General features: G+C 41.6%; 1 protein-coding gene across 2 annotated transcripts in view; it reads left to right on the forward strand.

The window, feature by feature from the left end:
- The window catches only part of LOC126283252 (hornerin-like), a 76054-nt gene extending 64595 nt beyond the window's left edge, over window positions 1–11459 (forward strand). For both annotated transcript variants that reach the window (XM_049982257.1, XM_049982258.1), the window contains exon 5: window positions 8997–11459. In XM_049982257.1, the coding sequence (XP_049838214.1) occupies window positions 8997–9176 (180 nt within the window). In that variant the 3' untranslated portion in view covers window positions 9177–11459. The remainder of the gene's footprint in view (window positions 1–8996) is intronic.
- Window positions 11460–22531: the final 11072 nt, after the last annotated feature.

Below are 22531 nucleotides of genomic sequence, written 5' to 3' on the forward strand. Positions count from 1 at the left end.
GTCTCAGAATGTGTCCTATCAACCGACTCCTTCTTTTGGTCTTCTTGTCTCACCAATCCAATCAGAACCTCCTAATTAGTTACGTGATCTACCCATCTGATCGTCATCATTCTTCTCGGGTTGTGGCCGAGCGTTTCTAGGTGCTTCAGTCCGGAACCACGCACGGATATGTGTGACGTCCTTAGGTTATGTAACGCGTCCTCTTATATTATTACGTTTTCCTACTGTTATTGTTAGAAAAATCTTTATTCAATCGGTCGTCGAAATTTTCAAATAAAAGTTATTGTGAATGTCGCGTAATAAATATTTCGCGTGAAGTGATGTTGCGACGCAGGCAAAGATCAATTGTAGAAACTAAGCCACTGAACACTGAATATTACAAATAATGTTATTAAAGAATACGGCCGACGGACTACATCAAATAAGAGGGCACATATATTCGCCAATGAGGTGTCAAAAAACAAAAAAACAAAAAAGCGCTGATACTGTGTAGGAAATTAGTCTTAAATATAGTTACGCAGTACACACTCAGATGTATGCGAACATACGAACGGGATAGAGGCACGTGCATTTTGAGTGCAATCATTCCCCGTGGCCTGGATAAAAAGATTTACCGTTAAATACATTTATTCATTTTAGAACGTAAATGCGTGGACTTCTAAATTAAATGAAAAGAAAGACTGCAGGTTCTGAATGTCGCGGCAAATATTTTGAAATTGACGGTAGCGGCCACGAAAGGAAAAAAGATGAAAACATTCACGTACCTCTACTGCTGAGCAGCGTCGCCGTGAAGATCGTCGCCTCCATCTAAATTATCTGTATTAAATTAAAATAATAGTATTAATTTTGCAGAATTTCAGGAGCTGGGACGCATGGTATCACAAAAGATGAAATCGCTCTGCTTCAAAATCACTTTCATTATTTAACCCAATTTATCAGTAAGAAAATGGCACAACACGTCTTAACACTAGGATAGGATAACACCGAAAAGTAACTTATTCTAAAACTAATAAACGAAGAGGGCAAAGCTTCTTTTGTTCAGCAAATGCATTACGCTTTAATCTCTGGTAGTTGAACTAGTGTCTATATATTCATACAAAAATTTATATAATTCCTTTACAGTTAGTTAGATTTAAATAGGTCTAAGTGATGATCTGATGACCTCAGATGTTAAGTCCCATAGTGCTCGGAGCCATTTTAACCACTTGAATATTTCAAAAGCTTCTATTCTCTTCTTGTCTAAATTGTTGATTGTCCATGTTTCACGTCCACACATGGCTACGCGCCACACAAGTACTTTCAGAAAAGACTTCCTGGCACTTAAATCTGTACTCCATGTTAACAAATTTCTCTTCTTCAGAAATGCCTTTCTTCCCATTGCCAGTCTCCATGTTCTATCCTCTCTACTTTGAACATCATGAGTTACTTTGCTGCCCAAATATCACACCTCATCTACTACTTTAAGTGTATCGCTTCCTTAACTAATTCCCTGAGCGTCATCTGGTTTAATTCGACTACGTTCCATTATCGTTGTTTTGCTTTTGTTAATGTTCATGTTATATTTTGCTTTCAAAACACCCTCCATTTCGTTTTACTGTTCTTCTTAGTCCTTTCCTATCTCTCACAGAATTACAGTGTTGTCGGCAAACCTCAATGTTTTCATTTCTTCTCCATGAACCTTAATTCCTAATCCAAATTTTTCTTTAGTTTCCTTTACTACTTGTTCAATGCGCATATTGAATAATATTAAGGATAAGCTACAATCATGTGTCATTTCCCCTTCAACCACTGCTTCCCTTTCATGCCACTCGACCCTTGTAACTGCCATCTGATTTATAAACAAGTTGCAAATAGCCTTTCGCTCCCTATATTGTGTTCCAGTCAACATTGTCAAAGGTTTCCGTTAAGCCTAGAAATGTTATAAACATAGGTTTGTCTTTCCTGAACCTATCTTCTAAGATATGTTGTAGGGTCAGTATTGATCACATGTTCCTACGTTTCTCCGGCATCCAAACTCATCTTCCCATGGTCGGCTTCTACTAGTTTTTGCATTCTTCTGTAAGGAATTAGTGTCAGTATTTCGCAACCATGGCTTATTAAATTGATAGGTCGGTAATTTTCACACCTGTCGCCAATTTCCTTCTTTGTAACTGGAATTACTACATTATTCTTGAAGTCTGGTGGTATTCTGCCTATCTCTCACATCTTGTACTCCGGATGGAACAGTTTTGTCACGGCTGGCTCTCCTTGACAGAATATCGTTTATGACCGGGGTCTTGTTTCGACTTAGATAATTCAAGGCTCTGCCAAATTCTTCTCGCAGTATTATATCTGCCATCTCATCTTCATCTACGTCCTCTTTCATTTCCATAAAACTGCCTTCAAGTTCATCTCCCTTGTACAGACCTTCTACATACTCCTTCCGCCTTTTAGCTTTCCCTTCATTGCCTAGGAGTGTTTTTCCACCCGTGCTCTTGATATTAATCCAGCTACTTCCCTTTTCCCCAACGGCCTCTTTAATTTTCCTGTATGCGGTATCTATCTTTCCTGTAGTGAAGTATGCTTCTACATCCTTACATTTGTCCTGTAGCCATTCTAGTTTAGCCAGTTTACACTTCCTATCAGTTTCATTTTCAAACGTTTGTACTCCCTTTCAACTAATTCATTTGATGAGTTTTTAAATTTTCTCCTTTCATCTATTAAATGATGATGTTACTGTCGTAGAAAACCTCAAGTTTTATGAAATTGGTTCCTTTACACACAGCTGGTTTGAATCGTACTTAACAGAAAGCAAACGTGAGAGAGAGAGAGAGAGAGTGAGTCCCAGAGGGTTCAATTTTTGGTCCACTCCAATTCCTTATACATGTGAATGACTTTCACTTGGCACTCAACAAGCAGAAATGGTACCTTTTGCTATTACAGAGAAGGTAATAGAAAAGTTAGTAAATAATATTTTCCAAGGAATTACTAAGCGGTTCTATAAAAATGGACTCAGCCCAAATTTGAATGAATAAACACTACATTCAGTTCAGTACAACAAATACACTCATATAAACAACTGATGTAGCTCATGAGCAGAATGCTCCACATTTTTGGGTTTACATATGGACGAAAATGTGAACTGGAAGAAGCACGTTACTGAGCTGCTCAGGCAATTAGGTTCAGCTACTTTTGCTCTTCGTATAACCGCTAATCTTGGAAACAGAAGTATCAACCTCCTGATATATTCCATATATATTTCCACTGTATAATATTGTACGGAGTAACTTTCCACGGTTTCCCATCGCTCAGAAAGACAGCACTCGTTGCAGAAAAGTAAGCAATAAGAATAATATGTGATGTTCACCCACAGATGTCGAGTAGGTACCTGTTCAAGGAGCTAGGCGTTTTAACGGTACCATCTAATACATATACTCTCTAATGAAATTCCTTATAAATAATATGTCACAATTTGAGAAGAACAGTGATGCCTACATCTACAACATTAGAAAGAACAAAGACTTCTGTTACCCATCATTAAGGCTGTCAATGGCTCAGAAAGGAGTTCAGTACGGAGCACAAAACACACGAGCAAAAGCGGTTTTGCTGCGTTGCGCCGTGGTCGGCCGCGTGTTGCGACCGCGCGGACGTGACGCAGTTAGTGGTCTGGGTTTGTCGATGTCGAGCGAGGTCCTCCCTCGCTCCGGTCTGGTGCGGTACGTCAGTCGGCGGGAGTGGACGGAGTCGGCTCAGCTCGTGGAAGGGGGGCGCTGCGTCAACTGCCGTGGAAACTCCGCTTAATGTCCGCCGATATTATTAACGTATTGTTTGTTTCCTGTGATCGAATGTATTCGATCGACATGTTTAAGGCATGCGTCCATGGATTCGTTTTCGTGGCTCACCATTGCCTATTGCACTTGCGTAAGGAGCTTCGGGAAAGATCAGTTTGGATTCCGTAGAAATGTTGGAACACGTGAGGCAGTACTGACCCTACGACTTATGTTAGAAGCTAGATTAAGGAAAGGCAAAACTACATTTCTAGCATTTGTAGACTTAGAGAAAGCTTTTGACAATGTTGACTAGAATACTCTTCTTCAAATTCTGAAGGTGACAGGGGTAAAATATAGGGAGCGAAAAGCTATTTACAATTTGTACAGAAAGCAGATGGCAGTTATAAGAGTCGAGAGGCATGAAAGGGAAGCAGTGGTTGGGAAGGTAGTGAGACAGGGTTGTAGCCTCTCCCAGATGTTATTCAATCTGTATATTGAGCAAGCAGTACAGGAAACAAAATAAAAATTCGGAGTAGGTACCAAAATCCATGGAGAAGAAATAAAAGCGTTGAGGTTCGCCAATGACATTGTAATTCTGTCAGAGACAGCAAAGGACTTGGAAGAGCATTTGAGCGGAATGGACAGTGTCTTGAAAGGAGGATATAAGACGAACATCAACAAAAGCAAAACGAGGATAATGGAATGTAGTCGAATTAAGTCGTGTGATACTGAGGGAATTAGATCAGGAAATGAGAAACTTATAGTAGTAAAGGAGTTTTGCTATTTGTGGAGCCAAATAACTGACGATGGCCGAAGTAGAGAGGATATAAAATGCAGATTGCCAATGGCAAGGTTAGCGTTTCTGAAGAAGAGCAATTTGTTAACATCGAGTATAGATGTAAGTGTAAGGTAGTCATTTCTGAAAGTATTTGTCTGGAGTGTAGCCATGCATGTGTGAAACGTGGACGATAATTAGCTTAGACAAGAAGAGAATAGAAGCTTTTGAAATGTAGTGCTACAGAAGAATGTTGACGATTAGATGGATAGATCACATAACTAATGAATTATTGAATAGAATTGGGGAGAAGAGGAGCTTGTGGCACAACTATTGAATAGAATTGGGGAGAAGAGGAGCTTGTGGCACAACTTGACCAGAAGAAGGGTTCGGTTGGTAGGACATGTGTTGAGGCATCAAGGGATCACCAATTTAGTATTGGAGGGCAGCGTGGAGGGTAAAAATCGTAGAGGGAAACCAAGAGATGAATACACTAAGCAGATTCAGAAGGATGTAGGTTGCAGTAGGTACTGGAAGATGAAGCAGCTTGCACAGGATAGAGTAGCATGGAGAGCTGCATCAAACCAGTCTCAGGACTTAAGACCACAACAACAACAACAACGACGACGAGCTTCACAGCCCATAAAGTCCACAATGTGTGGTCTACATCTACATCTATACTCCACTAGCCAGCAAGCGGTGTGTGGCGGAGGGCATAGTTCGCGCAAAAGTCATATCCCCCCCCCCCCCCCCATCACCCCTTCTCTGTTCCACTCGCGGATCGCGCCAGGGAAAAATGACTGTCTGAACGCCTCAGTAAGAGCTCAAATTTCCCTTGTCTTTGAATGGTGGTCATTGCGTTATTTGAAAGCTGGTGATAATAATATATGCTCTACATCCTCGGCGAAGATCGGATTTCGGACTTTAGTGAGCAGCCCCTTCCTTTTAGCGCGTCGTCTGTCTGCAAGTGTGTCCCACTTCAAACTTTCTATGAGATTTGTGACGCTCTCGCGATGGTTGAATGTATCAGTCGCGAATCTTGCCCCTCTTCTTTGCGCCTTCTCAATCTCGTGAATGACCGAGCGAGGTGGCGCAGTTGTAGCACACTGGACTCGTATTCGGGAGGACGGCGGTTCAATCCCGCGTCCCGCCATCCTGATTTAGGTTTTCCATGATTTCCCTAAATCGCTCCAGGCAAATGCTGGGATGGTTCCTTTCAAAGGGCACGGCCGACATCCTTCCCTAATCCGAAGCGACCGATGTCTTCGCTGTTTGGTCTCTTTCCCTCAAAACAACCTAACCCAATCTCTTGAATCAGACCCAACTGGTAATGGTCCCATACAGACGAACAGTACTCTAAGACTGTACGAACTGAAGTATTGTAAGCTATTTCCTTTGTTGAAGGACTGCATCGCTTCAGGTTCAAATGGCTCTGAGCACTATGGGACTCAACATCTTACGCCATAAGTCCCCTAGAACTTAGAACTACTTAAACCTAACTAACCTAAGGACATCACACCCACCCATGCCCTAGGCAGGATTCGAACCTGCGACCGTAGCAGTCCCGCGGTTCCGGACTGCAGCGCCAGAACCGCACGGCCACCGCGGCCGGCTCGTTTCAGGATTCTACCAATAAACCGCAATCTAGAGTTCGCCTTAGCCGTTACTTGTGTAATCTGATCATTCCATTTGAGATTATTGCGAATAGTCACACCCAGATATTTGACTGATGTTACCGCTTCGAAAGACTGGGCATTTATTTTGTGCCGGCCGCGGTGGTCTCGCGGTTCTAGGCGCGCAGTCCGGAACCGCGCGACTGCTACGGTCGCAGGTTCAAATCCTGCCTCGGGCATGGATGTGTGTGATGTCCTTAGGTTAGTTAGGTTCAAGTAGTTCTAAGTTCTAGGGGACTGATGACCACAGCTGTTAAGTCCCATAGTGCTCAGAGCCGTTTGAATCATTTATTTTGTACTCGTACATTAATGGGGATTTTCGCCTTGTTATACTCAGTAGGCTACACTTACTAATATTGAGAGATAACTGCCAGTCATTACACCACGCATTTATTTTCGGCATATCCTCATTGATTTGTTCACAACTTTCGTGTGATACTACTTTCCTGTAGACTACAGCATCATCGGAAAACAGTCTAATGTCGCTGTCAATACCATCAACCAGATCGTTAATGTAAATCGTAAAAAGCAGGCATGAGAGGAATGTCAATTTGTATGCGTATTCGACACCATAGTTGCGATGGGTTCTCGTCACTTAAAACTTCGTCGCAAACGACGTGATACATTTTCTCATCGGGGAAGCGGGTGAGGCGACATAGATCAGTCTCGACTGTCTTGTATTTGTTGTCTGCTGGAGGGGTGAAGATAATATCACTTGTTGCCTCCATATGTTCTCCGACTTTGGTTAATAACGTGACGTATTTGACGTCGTTGTTAATGACGTCACTCGATTTGTAGATATTGTCCACAATGGCAAACCACAAAGTAGGGTGTTCTGGTCGTAAAGGCAGTGGTTTGAGGTGTGTCCTGTGGCCGAATGATTGCCTGGGTGATGGTCGCATTGTAAGAACTGTCGAGCAAACATTGTCCTCCGTAAGCGCCGCGACTTGCTGGATGGGAGACGGCATAGTGCGATGCAGCCAGTTGCACGAGTTCCGAAGCGATCTTATTCGCGCGTGACGCGGTTGTTCCATCGAAATCGATTAAACACGTCTCCACATGGTTACACTGCCTTGGCTTGTGTCTAGCCAGGTTTGCAAAAGAAACGGGGTTCGACGAGAAATCACAGAGTAAATTGTTTCTCACTTTCCGCTGTTTGGCATCGTTGCACACTAATGTAGCCCTATGGAAGAGATTATCACACAACCTGTATGTGAGGTGTTATCCATAGAGGGTGACGTGGCCGGAGAAACGTTGTCAATCAGTGAAACCTGCGCAGCACAATGCCAGTTGCATTGCCGTTGCACAATAGACAGATACGTTGAATTTATAAGTGATCGAGATCGTCGGAAGTCACCCATGTAGTTGCGCAGTTTACAGGAGATGGTCCTGATGGTCCTGATACTCTGTAAAACAATTTTATTGACGAAACGAGCTTTCGCAATACAGCTCCCGAACACAGTGAAATCCTCAGACCGACTGATCTGAAACAGTCCCTTGCACCTAAGTTGACCACCAGCGATGTTCCTTCGCACAGTAGTTTTCCCACATCCGCAAATAAATGCAGCACTTGTAATTAATTTTACCGTAAGTTGACAGATGGTCGGAACAGCTAAGAATCAGGGCCATTTCCATGCGTCCGAACAGAAAACCTTTACCAACACAGATCTACATCTATAATCTGCAAACCACCGTGAGGTGCATGGCAGAGGATACGTCCCACTGTAGCAGTTATTAGGGTTTCTTCCCATTCCATTGACGTACAGAGCGCGGGAAGAATGATTATTTGAATGCCTCAGTACGTAAAGTACGTATTCTAATCTAATGCTCACGATCTCTATGTGTGCGGGACGTACGGCGTTGTAGTATATTCCTACAGTAATCATTTAAAGCCGGTTCTTAAAACTTTGTTAATAGACTTTCTCGGGACAGTTTACATCTATCTTCAAGAGGCTTACAGATCAGTTCCTTCAGTATCACTGTGATATTCTCCCAAGTATTCTCTCAGGTTCTAATCTTAAAGTCATGTGAAAGCGAAGACAAGCAAACTTTATTGACAATGGTAAAAAACACTCGTACATATTCATAAACTAGAAAACAAATTCAAAAGCTGTATGATCATGAAGATGTGTACAATAACATCGCGCTCTTACAGAAGTTTTCGTAGAACATGCACTGTCCAGTCACATGTACACATCGCCGCAGCCGTCGTTCAATCTCGCATCTACGGCTCGCGTTACACTAGACTTCCCTGTGTGTTGGTTTTCAAATGTTCAAATATGTGAGAGTTCCTAAGGGGCCAAACTGCGGAGGTCATCGGTCCCTTGACTTACATACTACTTAAACTAACTTCTAGTCGATCTCATTTTTGAGACGTTTGTATTCCTTTTTGCCTGCTTCATTTACAGTTCCTCTTTTCATCAATTAAATTCAATATTTCTTCTGTTACCCAAGGATTTCTACTAGCCCTCGTCTTTTTACCTACTTGATCCTCTGCTGCCTTCACTACTTTGTCCCTCAAAGCTACCCATTCTTCTACTGTATTTCTTTCCCCCATTCCTGTCAATTGTTCCCTTATGCTCACCCTGAAACCCTGTACAACCTCCGGTTTTAGTCACTTTATCCAGGTCCCATCTCCTTAATTTCCCACCTTTTTGCAGTTTCTTCAGTTTTAATCTACAGGCCATAACCAATAGATTGTGGTCAGAGTGTAAATGACATTAGGTAAAGAAAAAATGAAATATCTAAACTAGCACAGAACAGTTCCATCTCACTGTGTCCCTTCGCCTTGTGTTACAGAAGGGCGGCTCGGAGGGAAAGCACGGGTCTGCCGGGAAGAGCGCCAAGGGCCACGCGACCAGTGACAAGAGCGGCCACGCCGCCCACGGGGGGCGCTCCAGCTCACACGAGCACTCGTCGCACTACGCCAAGAAGGGCGGCCACTCCTCGCACAAGAAGACGTCGGGGGGCAAGCAGTAGGCGGCGTTCTGAAGGACAACAGTTGCGCCGCCAAAGACTCGCTGTGGCGAGGCTCAAGAAGGTTCAAGCACGGGGTACCCAGGTCCCTAAGTGTAGTGTGATGTTCTGCAGTCCACTGGCAGCTGGATGGGAATGGGGAGTGGGGTCAGAGAACGGACTCACTGACGATTTAGTTTAAAAAAAGTAGCGTCCTGAATCCACCAAAAGCTGCTGTAATATGCTTGTATTTGGCAGCAAACAGTTTTCTTCAGGTCACCTAAACATTAAGGGAAATCTGTAAGTAATAGTAGTACATGGCAAAATAATTAAGGTGAACTTTTGTGTGTATCAGATACTCATGGATATCTCTACATCACGTTAATGGAAGACTTCTTGGCGTCAAGCACACAACTGTTGAGGAGCAGCATCTAAATTAAAGTTAAAAATACAGTATGCATAAAGACATTAAAAACATAGTATACATATAAAAACAAGTTATAGACACAGGAAAATATGACGTGAGTGTGTGTTAGTTATATATGGTGGGCAAAATAAAACTAGCCCGCAAAACTATTTCATGCACCTTAAGGTAGGCAGCCCAACTTACGTCATCCACCCCATGAGCAGATGTTATCAGTTGGGTTGCATATCTTAAGGTGCACGAGATAGGTTTGCCAGCCAGTTTTATTTTGCACACCTTCTACATGCCCCTGTTATCCTATTCGCTTTTCTGCTAGTTACTAAGTGTACAATTTAACAGCACATTGCACTGTTCCACATACTGTCACACAGAGGTTGTATGATAAACTGACGACTGAGTCAGCCGATGTTCGCTTTGATGTGAGTGCAGCGATATTGCTTATAAGTTACGACAATAATGGCAGCTTCATGAGAGATGCATAACTTATAATATCTGTGTCCTTGCTGGTGGACAACGAATAAAACTTAGAAAACAGAGAAAGCCACATTGACCTTCCGACCTTCAGATACACATGCTCCAATGTGTCTACATATATATGCCCCCCGTGTGTAAACGGAAGGCAACCTCCGAAGTAATGCTGCTGTCAGAAGATGGCACAGAGGCATGCAACATCAAACGGCCGGAGGTGCGATGACGGCAGTGAATTAGCAAGACTCCTGACCACAGCATCGGGCGGCGACATACAATGCAAAAATTAGGGTGCCTGGTTTCACAGGGCAAGACACGCAAAATAACCCTGTGCGCCCAGTGTGGATGAGATAGATCGTATCAGCATTGTCTGCCCCAACACGCAAAGGTAGGCAGTAAGAAGTTTGCCTACAGAGTGACGCCACAGGCTCGAACCGTAGTCGATCAGAGCAGGAGCCCGGCAGGCCTAAAGGTGGCCCATTAGTTGGCGTATGGAAAGTTGTCAGCATTTAGGTCAACGTGAAGAGTGGGGCCGCAACAACACACGGAAGACTCTGGAGGCGCAGACTGGTTGATCCTCCTTGACTGTCGTAGGTACCCCCTTGGGGCTGGTGGCAGACTGCAATCCTTCTCACCGGAAACTTTTACAGGCTCGGAACGTCTCTGTTTCGTTAAAGTACCACTTTTCATCACAAAAGCCACAGATGGGGCATGAAGCAACCGGGTCACCCACACTACCGTGGTCCTCCCTTTCCGCTGTGTCTGTGTTATTTCGGCTCTGGTCGCTGTACTTATCTGTTGCATACGGTAACTGTCTCGACGCCTCGCCTCGGAGACAGTACTTGTCATATCAGCAGATAGCCATCGATGTAACTTTGTCTGGCGGGCCTCAACTGATCGATTTCTGCATTGGCCATGGCAGGTGTCTAAATTTTACTCAGCCGTGTCAAGTAAATTAAGTGCAGCGTAGTAATACAAATGTATAATATTTTTAATGTCTTTTCGCATACAGTATTTTTGACCTTGATTTAGGTGCTGCAATTGATGATAATTATGTACTTGTCGGCAAGGAACCTTCCTTTAACCCATTGTAGTGGTATCCCCGTTTATCTGCTGTGCAGAGTAGCTCATCTTAGTTATTGTGTCGTGAACTATATCTTATACATTTCTGTTAATAGGTGGGTGACTTGAAGATTGTTGCTCTACCAGAGTTGTTTGTCGATAAACAAATACATATTACAGCGGCTTTTGATAGTTTCGTGATGCCGTTTTTTTTAAAATACTTTGAAACTGTGCGGCTCTATTTAGAAAATGATCTAGTTTAAGCTCGCGCTATCTCACCCTAATGGCGTTTAACCCAGTGGACCTTCATTCACGAGATATCGTCCTCGAAAAGCGGATGAATGAATTTACTAGCCTATAAAAGGCATCGGCTTTCGTGGTTGTGAACAGCCTGGCTTCTATGGAATCAGGCTGGCAAGGTCGGGGTTGTGAGTTCCACACAAGTTGCGTAAAACCTGTTTTTTTTAATTTTGTCACTGTTGAAATAAGTTGGTGTTTACTACAGAAAATTAAGGGAGAAAAACGCTGAATTTAGATTAGATGCTGATTTACGGCTGCAATATTACCGACTGAAAACCATGATTTCAGAAAGTTAATGAAATACGTTTCCCTCCTCAGTTTATTAAAAATTGACTGTAACTGTACAATGTCCATGGTGCAAGAGCGTTAGTAGTCCTAGAAACATTAATAACAAACCTGTAAATTGTAAATCGTATCATAATAAATAAATTTATAAGTGGCTACAACGTAAGTTACTAAAGATGAAATCAGTTGTTTTTATCTCACTGTCTTCGAGTGGATGCGGCAGTCAACTGTTACAAAAAGTGAATTACCCGAAGAACATAGAAAAAATGAGAAAAAATATAACTCGCCACGCACTAGAATCGAACCCACGCCCAAACAAGCAGTCAGCTACGGCGCTGTTTCGTGCGCAGATGCGATTTTAACGGTTGGTAAATCCATCCCGTCCGCTTTTCGATGGCGATATCTGCTGAAGATAGGCCTATCAGGATGACCAGTTTCAGGCTGATACACCTGACGCTTATACTACACCACCATTCAGTTCATTCTCCAGTCATCATCCCCGAATCCATTCCTCCCCCCCCCCCCCCCCCACCCCACCACCACTCTTTTGAGACTCACTCGTGCGTCCCATTCTCCTAGCTGCTAGTGGACCACTTCCTCTGTTCTAGAACAGTGTTACTGAATCGTAAGAAAAATATACTGCAATTTGTAGTGATATATAAAAGTGAGGATTCTGTGCTCACTAGCTGGATGGACAAGAAATGTAATGTGGCTTATGAATACACACACCTGTAGGAGAGGACATGCGGAACTATTTAGAGAACTTTTCAGCCCGAAGAGAAGGAGTTAACCAGACTTGAACCTCCCAATAAAAGCCAATAATATAATATAATGATAATGAACAACTGCAGAAACCACAATTGATATATTTAACTCTAGTAATACACATCTTGCAAATGATTTGATGTTATATATTCTACAGTTGATGCTCACCTCCTCTACAGCGTCCCAATTTCTGCATTGATGCATGTTTGTTATACGCTACGACCCCAGTAATAAGTTTAACTTACTGCAATATACATTTATCCATACGTTTTCTGCTCGCCTTTATTTCCTCGCTTCCAAGGAGGATGCCTTATGCAAATACAGCCAACCTGTCCCTTCTTCAAGTAAGAGGTTTTGATAGCCTTCCCTCCCTGCCCATTTTAATATCATTATTTGCCTTATGAACAACATACGTTTCTCCAGTTACCCAGACTTACTTCTCCACTTTTATGGCATCATCAGTTGGCTACCTGTCTGTTTTATTTTTCAACAAACAGTTAAATACATGGGAAAGCTGACAAAGTAAGGACGGAATAAAAAATGCTTGTGTGTTACAATGGAGCGCATGGGATCTGCAGTAGGTTTGAAGTTCCATTGCCGATGCATTGCAAACAGACGTTAAACATGTTGATAAACTGAAAGTAGACGACAAACAAGAAGTAAACTCAGTTGCAACGTGGGTTCATTCCCGAAATATTATTTCAATATGATCTCCAGTAATGGATCCAAATCCTTTCATTTACGTTTCATTACAGTCTATTTAAATTTTTCAACAGATATGTAAGTTGACTAAGGGCAATGCTTCAATACTTTGTATACTTTCTCTCTAATGAATCATATCTAATCAGTGATTCGTACGTGCACTTAGTATTTATTATTGACGACATTAGCCACATGGACAAACGATTTTGGTGTCATCCATCCCAAACACAGAGCTACCCTATGTGCACCCATCTATCCATATCCATATCTGTCTATCCACACCCTAAAACATACCTGTAATCCGCGAGTTGAATCTTAGTGCTGGCTGGTACCTTTTCGAGTTACTGTTACGTTAGTTTCGGTCGTGCTGGGTACTACTACATGAAAGTTAATATTCATGTGTACACTTGGCAGTGATAAAGCTGAGTATTCTTACAGCTTTCGTGTAATGTTTAAACGCAACCACATATCGTATTAGAAACCAAGTATTATATTTCACTATCACAAATTTTATAATACTACCTCAAAAAATATTGATATTCATACTTCCCAATACTGCAGGCTGGGGTATGCAATAGCTATCAGAAGACCGCGTTTCCTATATTAGGAAACGGATGAGAATCGGAAGTTGCTTTATTATGTATCTACTAACAGGGTCTGAGTTCATTAGTACTCCAATACAACTCCAAGGTATGTAATATTTTGAAAAAACTGCACTAATAATCTGGGCTTACGATGCTGATTGGCTTTGTTCCAAACTAAGGTATGTGTTCTCCTTAATGAGTGTGTATTCAGTGGTCCAGTTGTTTGTCCTTTTGAAATGTGTACACGTGTTCGACATGATAAGCTGAAATAGCAGTATTCTCAGGACTGCAACGCATGCGATATTCTCTTCGTTTTCATTTCCTTAGGTTTGACTGAATTACTGACCACCTTGTGTATTTTTCATAAACATATCTGATGTGCTTACATTGGAACACAAAATAAAATGTATTTTAATGGTAAAGATTTAGCTTGTTTATTTCCCACCTCCCAATTTCCTACCTACATTGTAGAATAGTTTTCTATGGTGTTTGTTTGCAACTGGTAAGCGTGGAGGAAAGCTTAATCAGCAAATAAAAGGTAATGTTGTACCAACCTGATAGCTAATTTCAACGTAAGAGTGCTTTACATTCAAGAGTGCTTACATTCTCAGCCAGTTTCAGGATGACCTAAAGTTTAAAGTTGAGTCCGAATACATTCTACGTATATACAAACTATTCGGCACGTCTATACAGCAAATAATTATAACAAAGAAACATAGATTTTACCAACTCTACTGCATATTCACGGTTAGATTAAATGTCAAATGAAACTTCGGATTCGTCGGTACATTTCTTGTACTTCATTCTCATAACACTTGCGCCACCATAGATTGGCATTTGAAGAGTGTTGTAAAATGCTATTACTGACAGCACACCGTTCCAATAACAATTGCCCCATATAACACCAATGTCCAAATAAACAAGACAAAAGTATGGGTCAGAATACTCCTTACAGTATATGTAAATAGAGATCCAAACGTCTTACATACTCGTTAAATTAACTGTATGTGCTATCACAATAATTATAAACAATAGCGGATAATAGCGACAGTCAAACATTAAATGAAAGCCCTCAAACATTCGTAAGTTGAAATTGCGCAGTTCGATTTTCGTTATATGGTCAGCGCTTTAAATTTATTAATCCTTGCTAAGCTTTAAGTATAGCACTGAAAGACTGTGAAAAAGTACCATCGTTCGGCATTTTCGTTCTCCCACTTACTAGGTTTGCCGAAACCTTTCCTTTTTTACGACTCTTTGAGTGAGAGACGATAAGGTATGATACCAACTGGTATTCGCGAGAATGGCCATTATTTCCTTAAATCGGTAAAGACGTCTGCCTACATGGTTCCTGCCTTCTTCTTTTTATGAAGTCGAGTAAGACTGTTAAGCTTTCTTACAAATGAATTCTTCACTGTGAATGCGTCTTGATATAAACCAAAGAGCAACACACATTCAAAAAATCATCATGCCGAGCTCGGGAAGCGTGCGTACTTCAACCATACAAATAGTCTTAACATAGTTTGAGCTTCCCTCCCAATGAATGAATGGACCTTGCCTTTGGTGGAGAAACTTGCGTGCCTCAGCGATACTGATAGCCGACCTTAGGTGCAACCATAACGGAGGGGTATCTCTTGAAAGGCCAGGCGAACGTGTGGTTCTTGAAAAGGGGCAGCAGTCTTTTCCGTAGTTGCAGAGGCAACCATTTGAATTATTGACCGAACTGGCCTTGTAACATCACCAAAACAGCACCGCCGTGCTGGTACTGCGAAAGGGCTGAAAGCAAGGGGAAACATTTAAAAAAGGAAATGGATAGGTTAAAGTCAGATATAGTGGAAATAATTGAAGTTCGGTGGCAGGACGAACAGAACTTCTGGTCAGGCGAATACAGGGCTGTAAATACAGAATCAAATAGGGGTAAAGCAGAAGTAGGTTTAATAATAAATTCAAAAATAGTAACGTGGATAAGCTACTACGAACAGCATGTTGTTGTTGTTGTTGTGGTCTTCAGTCCTGAGACTGGTTTGATGCAGCTCTCCATGCTACTCTATCCTGTGCAAGCTTCTTCATCTCCCAGTACCTACTGCAACCTACATCCTTCTGAATCTGCTTAGTGTACTCATCTCTCGGTCTCCCTCTACGATTTTTACCCTCCACACTGCCCTCCAATGCTAAATTTGTGATCCCTTGATGCCTCAAAACATGTCCTACCAACCGATCCCTTCTTCTAGTCAAGTTGTGCCACAAACTTCTCTTCTCCCCAATCCTATTCAATACCTCCTCATTAGTTACGTGATCTATCCACCTTATCTTCAGTATTCTTCTGTAGCACCACATTTCGAAAGCTTCTATTCTCTTCTTGTCCAAACTAGTTATCGTCCATGTTTCACTTCCATACATGGCTACACTCCAAACAAATACTTTCAGAAACGACTTCCTGACACATAAATCTATATTCGATGTTAACAAACTTCTCTTCTTCAGAAACGCTTTCCTTGCCATTGCCAGTCTACATTTTATATCCTCTCTACTTCGACCATCATCAGTTATTTTACTTCCTAAATAGCAAAACTCCTTTACTACTTCAAGTGTCTCATTTCCTAATCTAATACCCTCAACATCACCCGATTTAATTCGACTACATTCCATTATCCTCGTTTTGCTTTTGTTGATGTTCATCTTATATCCTCCTTTCAAGACACTGTCCATTCCGTTCAACTGCTCTTCCAAGTCCTTTGCCGTCTGTGACAGAATTACAATGTCATCGGCGAACCTCAAAGTTTTTACTTCGTCTCCATGAATTTTAATACCTACTCCAAATTTTTCTTTTGTTTCCTTTACTGATTGCTCAATATACAGATTGAATAACATCGGGGAGAGGCTACAACCCTGTCTCACTCCTTTCCCAACCACTGCTTCCCTTTCATGCCCCTCGACTCTTATTACTGCCATCTGGTTTCTGTACAAATTATAAATAGCCTTTCGCTCCCTGTATTTCACCCCTGCCACCTTTAGAATTTGAAAAAGAGTATTCCAGTCAACATTGTCAAAAGCTTTCTCTAAGTCTACAAATGCTAGAAACGTAGGTTTGCCTTTTCTTAATCTTTCTTCTAAGATAAGTCGTAAGGTCAGTATTGCCTCACGTGTTCCAACATCTCGACGGAATCCAAACTGATCCTCCCCGAGGTCCGCATCTATCAGTTTTTCCATTCGTCTGTAAAGAATTCGCGTTAGTATTTTGCAGCTGTGACTTATTAAACTGATAGTTCGGTAATTTTCACATCTGTCAGCACCAGCTTTCTTTGGGATTGGAATTATTATATTCTTCTTGAAGTCTGAGGGTATTTGGCCTGTCTCATACATCTTGCTCACCAGCTGGTAGAGTTTTGTCATGACTGGCTCTCCCAAGGCCGTCAGTAGTTCTAATGGAATGTTGTCTACTCTGGGGGCCTTGTTCCGACTCAGGTCTTTCAGTGCTCTGTCAAACTCTTCACGCAATATCGTATCACCCATTTCGTCTTCATCTACATCCTCTTCCATTTCCATACTATTGTCCTCAAGTACATCATCCTTGTATAAACCTTCTATATACTCCTTCCACCTTTCTGCCTTCCCTTCTTTGCTTAGAACTGGGTTGCCATCTGAGCTCTTGATATTCATACACGTGGTTCTCTTCTCTCCAAAGGTCTCTTTAATTTTCCTGTAGGCAGTATCTATCTTACCCCTAGTGAGATAAGTCTCTACATCCTTACATTTATCCTCTAGCCATCCCTGTTTAGCCATTTTGCACTTCCTCTCGATCTCATTTTTGAGACGTTTGTATTCCTTTTTGCCTGCTTCATTTACTGCATTTTTATATTTTCTCCTTTCATCAATTAAATTCAATATTTCTTCTGTTACCCAAGGATTTCTAGCAGCCCTCGTCTTTTTACCTACTTTATCCTCTGCTGCCTTCACTACTTCATCCCTCAGAGCTACCCATTCTTCTTCTACTGTATTTCTTTCCCCTATTCCTGTCAATTGTTCCCTTATGCTCTCCCTGAAACTCTGTACAACCTCTGGTTCTTTCAGTTTATCCAGGTCCCATCTCCTTAATTTCCCACATTTTTGCAGTTTCTTCAGTTTTAATCTACAGGTCATAACCAATAGATTGTGGTCAGAGTCCACATCTGCCCCTGGAAATGTCTTACAATTTAAAACCTGGTTTCTAAATCTCTGTCTTACCATTATATAATCTATCTGATACCTTTTAGTATCTCCAGGGTTCTTCCACGTATACAACCTTCTTTCATGATTCTTAAACCAAGTGTTACCTATGACTAAGTTGTGCTCTGTACAAAATTCTACTAGGCGGCTTCCTCTTTCATTTCTTAGCCCCAATCCATATTCACCTACTATGTTTCCTTCTCTCCCTTTTCCTACACTCGAATTCCAGTCACCCATTACTATTAAATTTTCGTCTCCCTTCACTATCTGAATAATTTCTTTTATTTCATCGTACATTTCTTCAATTTCTTCGTCATCTGCAGAGCTAGTTGGCATATAAACTTGTACTACTGTAGTAGGTGTGGGCTTCGTATCTATCTTGGCCACAATAATGCGTTCACTATGCTGTTTGTAGTAGCTTACCCGCATTCCAATTTTCCTATTCATTATTAAACCTACTCCTGCATTACCCCTATTTGATTTTGTGTTTATAACCCTGTAATCACCTGACCAGAAGTCTTGTTCCTCCTGCCACCGAACTTCACTAATTCCCACTATATCTAACTTTAACCTATTCATTTCCCTTTTTAAATTTTCTAACCTACCTGCCCGATTAAGGGATCTGACATTCCACGCTCCGATCCGTAGAACGCCAGTTTTCTTTCTCCTGATAACGACATCCTCCTGAGTAGTCCCCGCCCGGAGATCCGAATGGGGGACTATTTTACCTCCGGAATATTTTACCCAAGAGGATGCCATCATCATTTAATCATACAGTAAAGCTGCATGTCCTCGGGAAAAATTACGGCTGTAGTTTCCCCTTGCTTTCAGCCGTTCGCAGTACCAGCACAGCAACGCCGTTTTGGTTAATGTTGCAAGGCCAGATCAGTCAATCATCCAGACTGTTGCCCCTGCAACTACTGAAAAGGCTGCTGCCCCTCTTCAGGAACCACACGTTTGTCTGGCCTCTCAACAGATACCCCTCCGTTGTGGTTGCACCTACGGTACGGCCATCTGTATCGCTGAGGCACGCAAGCCTCCCCACCAACGGCAAGGTCCATGGTTCATGGTTCATAGTGAATGCATTATTGTAGCCAAGGTAGACACGAAGTCAGCGCCTACCATAGTTGTCCAAGTTTATGTGCCAACTAGCTCTGTAGATGCTAAAGAGATTGAAGACACGTGTGATGAGATAAGAGAAATTATTGAGATAGTAAAGGGGGACGAAAATTTACCAGTCATGGGAGACTGGAATTCGGAAGTAGGGATTGGAAGAGAAGGGAAAGTAATCGGTAAATATGGACTGGAGGTAAGAAATGAAAGAGAAAGCCGCCGTGTAGAATTTTGTACAGAGCATAAATCAATCATCCATAACACTTGGTTTAAGAAGTCTGAAAGAAGATTCTGAACGTGGAAGAGACCTGGAGTTACCGGAAGGTTTCAGATTGACTATATAGTAGCAAGACAGAGATTTAGGAACCAGGTTTTAAATTTTAAGACATTTCCAAGAGCAGATGTGGACTTACCACAATTTATTGGTTATGAACTGTAGATTAAAACTGTAGAAACTGCAAAAAAAGTAATAATTTAAGGAGATGGGACCTGGAAAAAACGGAAAGAACCTGAGGTTGTAGAGAGTTTCAGAAATAGCATTAGGGAACTATTGACAAGAACAGGGGAAATGAATACAGTAGAAGAAAAATGGGTAGCTTTGAGAGATGACAGGAAGTGCAAAATGGCTAAGCGGGAATGGCTAGAGGAAAAATGTAAGAATGTAGAAGCAAGTACCACCAGGGGTATGACTGATGCCGCTTACAGGAATATTAAAGAGACCTTTCGAGAAAAGAGAACCACTTGTATGTATATGAAGAGCTCAGATGCAAAACCAGTCGTAAGCAAAGAAAGAAAAGCAGAAAGGTGGAAGGAGTATATAGAGGGTCTACACAAGGGGGGATGTACTTTAGAGGAGTACTATGGAAATGGAAGAGGACGTAGATAGAGACAATATGGGAGATAAGATACCGCGTGAAGAATTCGATAGAGCCCTGAAAGACCTAAGTCGAAACAAGGGAGCGGAAGTAGACAACATTCTGTTAAAACTACTTATAGCCTTGGGGGAGCCAGCCCTGACAAAGCTCTTCCATCTGGTGCGCAAGAAGCATGAGACAGGAGGCTAAATACTCACGTACTTCAAGAAGAGTATAATAATTCCAATTCCAAAGAAAGCATGTGGTGAGAGGTGTGCAAATTACCGAACTATCAGTTTAATAAGTCACAGGTGCAAAATACTAACATTGAATTCTTTAAAGACGATTGGAAAAACAGGTAGAAACCGACCTTGGGAAGATCAGTTTGGATTCAGTAGAATTGTAGGAACACACGAGTTAATACTGACCCAACGACTTGTCTTAGAAAGTAGGTTAGAGAAAGGCAAACCTGCATTTATAGCATTTGCAGACTCAGAGAAAGCTTTTAATAATATTGACTGGATTACTCTCTTTCAAATTCTAAAGATGGCAGGGATAAAATACAGAGAGCGAAGGATATTTACAATTTGTACAGAAACCAGATGCCAGTTATAAGAGTCGAGGGACATGAAAGGGAAGCAGTAGTTGGGAAAGGAGTGAGACAGGGTTGTAGCCTCTCCCCAACCTTATTCAATCTGTATATTGAGCAATCAGTGAATAAACAAAAGAAAAATTCGGAGTACGTGTTAAAATCCAGGGAGAAGAAATAAAAACTTTGAGGTTCGCCGATGACATTGTAGTTCTGTCAGCAAAGGACTTGAAAGAGCAGCTGAACGGAATGGATAGTGTCTTGAAAGGAGGATGTAAGATGAACATCGACAAAAGCAAAACGAGGATAATGAAATGTAGTCTAATTAAGTCGGGTGATGCTGAGGGAATTAGATTAGGAAATGAGACACTTAAAGTACTAAAGGAGTTTTGCTATTTGAGGAGCCAAATAACTGATGATGGCCGAAGTAGAGAGGATATAAAATGTAGACTGGCAATGGCACGGAAAGCGTTTCTAAAGAAAAATTTGTTAACATTGAGTATAGATTTAAGTGTCAGGAAGTCTTTTCTGAAAGTATTTGTATGGAGTGTAGCCATGTATTGAAGTGAAACATCGACGATAAATAGTTTGGACAAGAAGAGAACAGAAGCTTTAGAAACGTGGTGCTACACAAGAATGCTCAAGATTAGGTGCGTAGATCACATAACTAATGAGGAGGTATTGAATAGAATTGGGGAGAAGAGGAGTTTGTGCCACAACTTGACAAGAAGGAGGTACCTGTTGGTAGGACATGTTCCGAGGCATCAAGGGATCACAAATTTAGCATTGGAGGGCAGCGTGGAGGGTAAAAACCGTAGAGGGAGGCCAAGATATGAATACGCTAAGCATATTCAGAAGGATGTAGGTTGCAGTAGTTACTCGGAGCTGAAGAGGCTTGCTGAGGATAGAGTAGCATCGAGAGTTGCATCAAACCAGCGTCTGGACTGAAAGCCAAAGCAGCAACAGAACATTCAGTCTGAAAATCTTATCCGTTCCAAGTAATCAGTTAATTCCTTGTTCAACAGTTGAGTTTGTAATGCAAGTCAAAGAGCACATGATCATTGTTATTTTGCTGTTAGAAAAAGTCTTGTTAATGACATTCTGCCACTAGATTCCACTGATACAAAGCAGTTGTATTATAGTTTCACAGAACAAACATATGAAAAACTTCATTTCTGTAAATCCGTGTTTAAATGTGGATGGATGATTAATACAATTTTGAAGGTGCATTGATTAAGTGACACAGATATGGATAAACGTCAAAACAGTCAAAATATAGCATAACTACCTCAGTACAATTACATTAAAGCCAGCGGCAACTACCGGTCCAATTAATATTGTTATTTATAACGTGACAATTTGGTAGATGTTGTGCCAGTTGCCTGCTCATTTTTAATCTGCCGCTGAGCTGATCGTCTGATGAAATTCTGTACCGAGCCCCCTCCTGGGGGGTAGCAGAGCATGGTTGATGTTAGCACATCGCAGAACAAGAACACTGTCAAAAAAATATAGCATTACAACTAGGAGGAACTGCATGATTGGTTGGTCCTTTTACACAAAGGTTACATTTATAACACACCGAGCTAGGTGGCGCAGTGGTTAACACACTGGACTCACATTCAGGAGGACGACGGTTCAATCCCGTCTCCGGCCATCCTGATTTAGGTTTTCCGTGATTTCCCTAAATCGTTTCAGGGAAATGCCGGCATGGTTCCTTTGAAAGGGCACGGCCGATTTCCTTCCAAATCCTTCCCTAACCCGAGCTTCTGCTCCGTCTCTAATGACCTCGTTGTCGACGGGACGTTAAACATTAACCACCACCACCACCACCTACATTTATAACATGCGTTTATTTACAAGAATATCACAAAAACTTAATTTAAATTTTCCGCACTCGTAATCCATTAAAATTTTTTCATAAGTCCAAAATTTATTTTGAACATATTATGCACAAAGAGTCAACAGCTGAACCAAATGACAACAAAAGTGATTACAGTAAAAAGTAATATCTTTGTCTTTTTGAGAAAAAT

The sequence above is a fragment of the Schistocerca gregaria genome, chromosome 1 (genome assembly GCF_023897955.1).
Source record: "Schistocerca gregaria isolate iqSchGreg1 chromosome 1, iqSchGreg1.2, whole genome shotgun sequence".
NCBI lineage: Eukaryota > Metazoa > Arthropoda > Insecta > Orthoptera > Acrididae > Schistocerca > Schistocerca gregaria.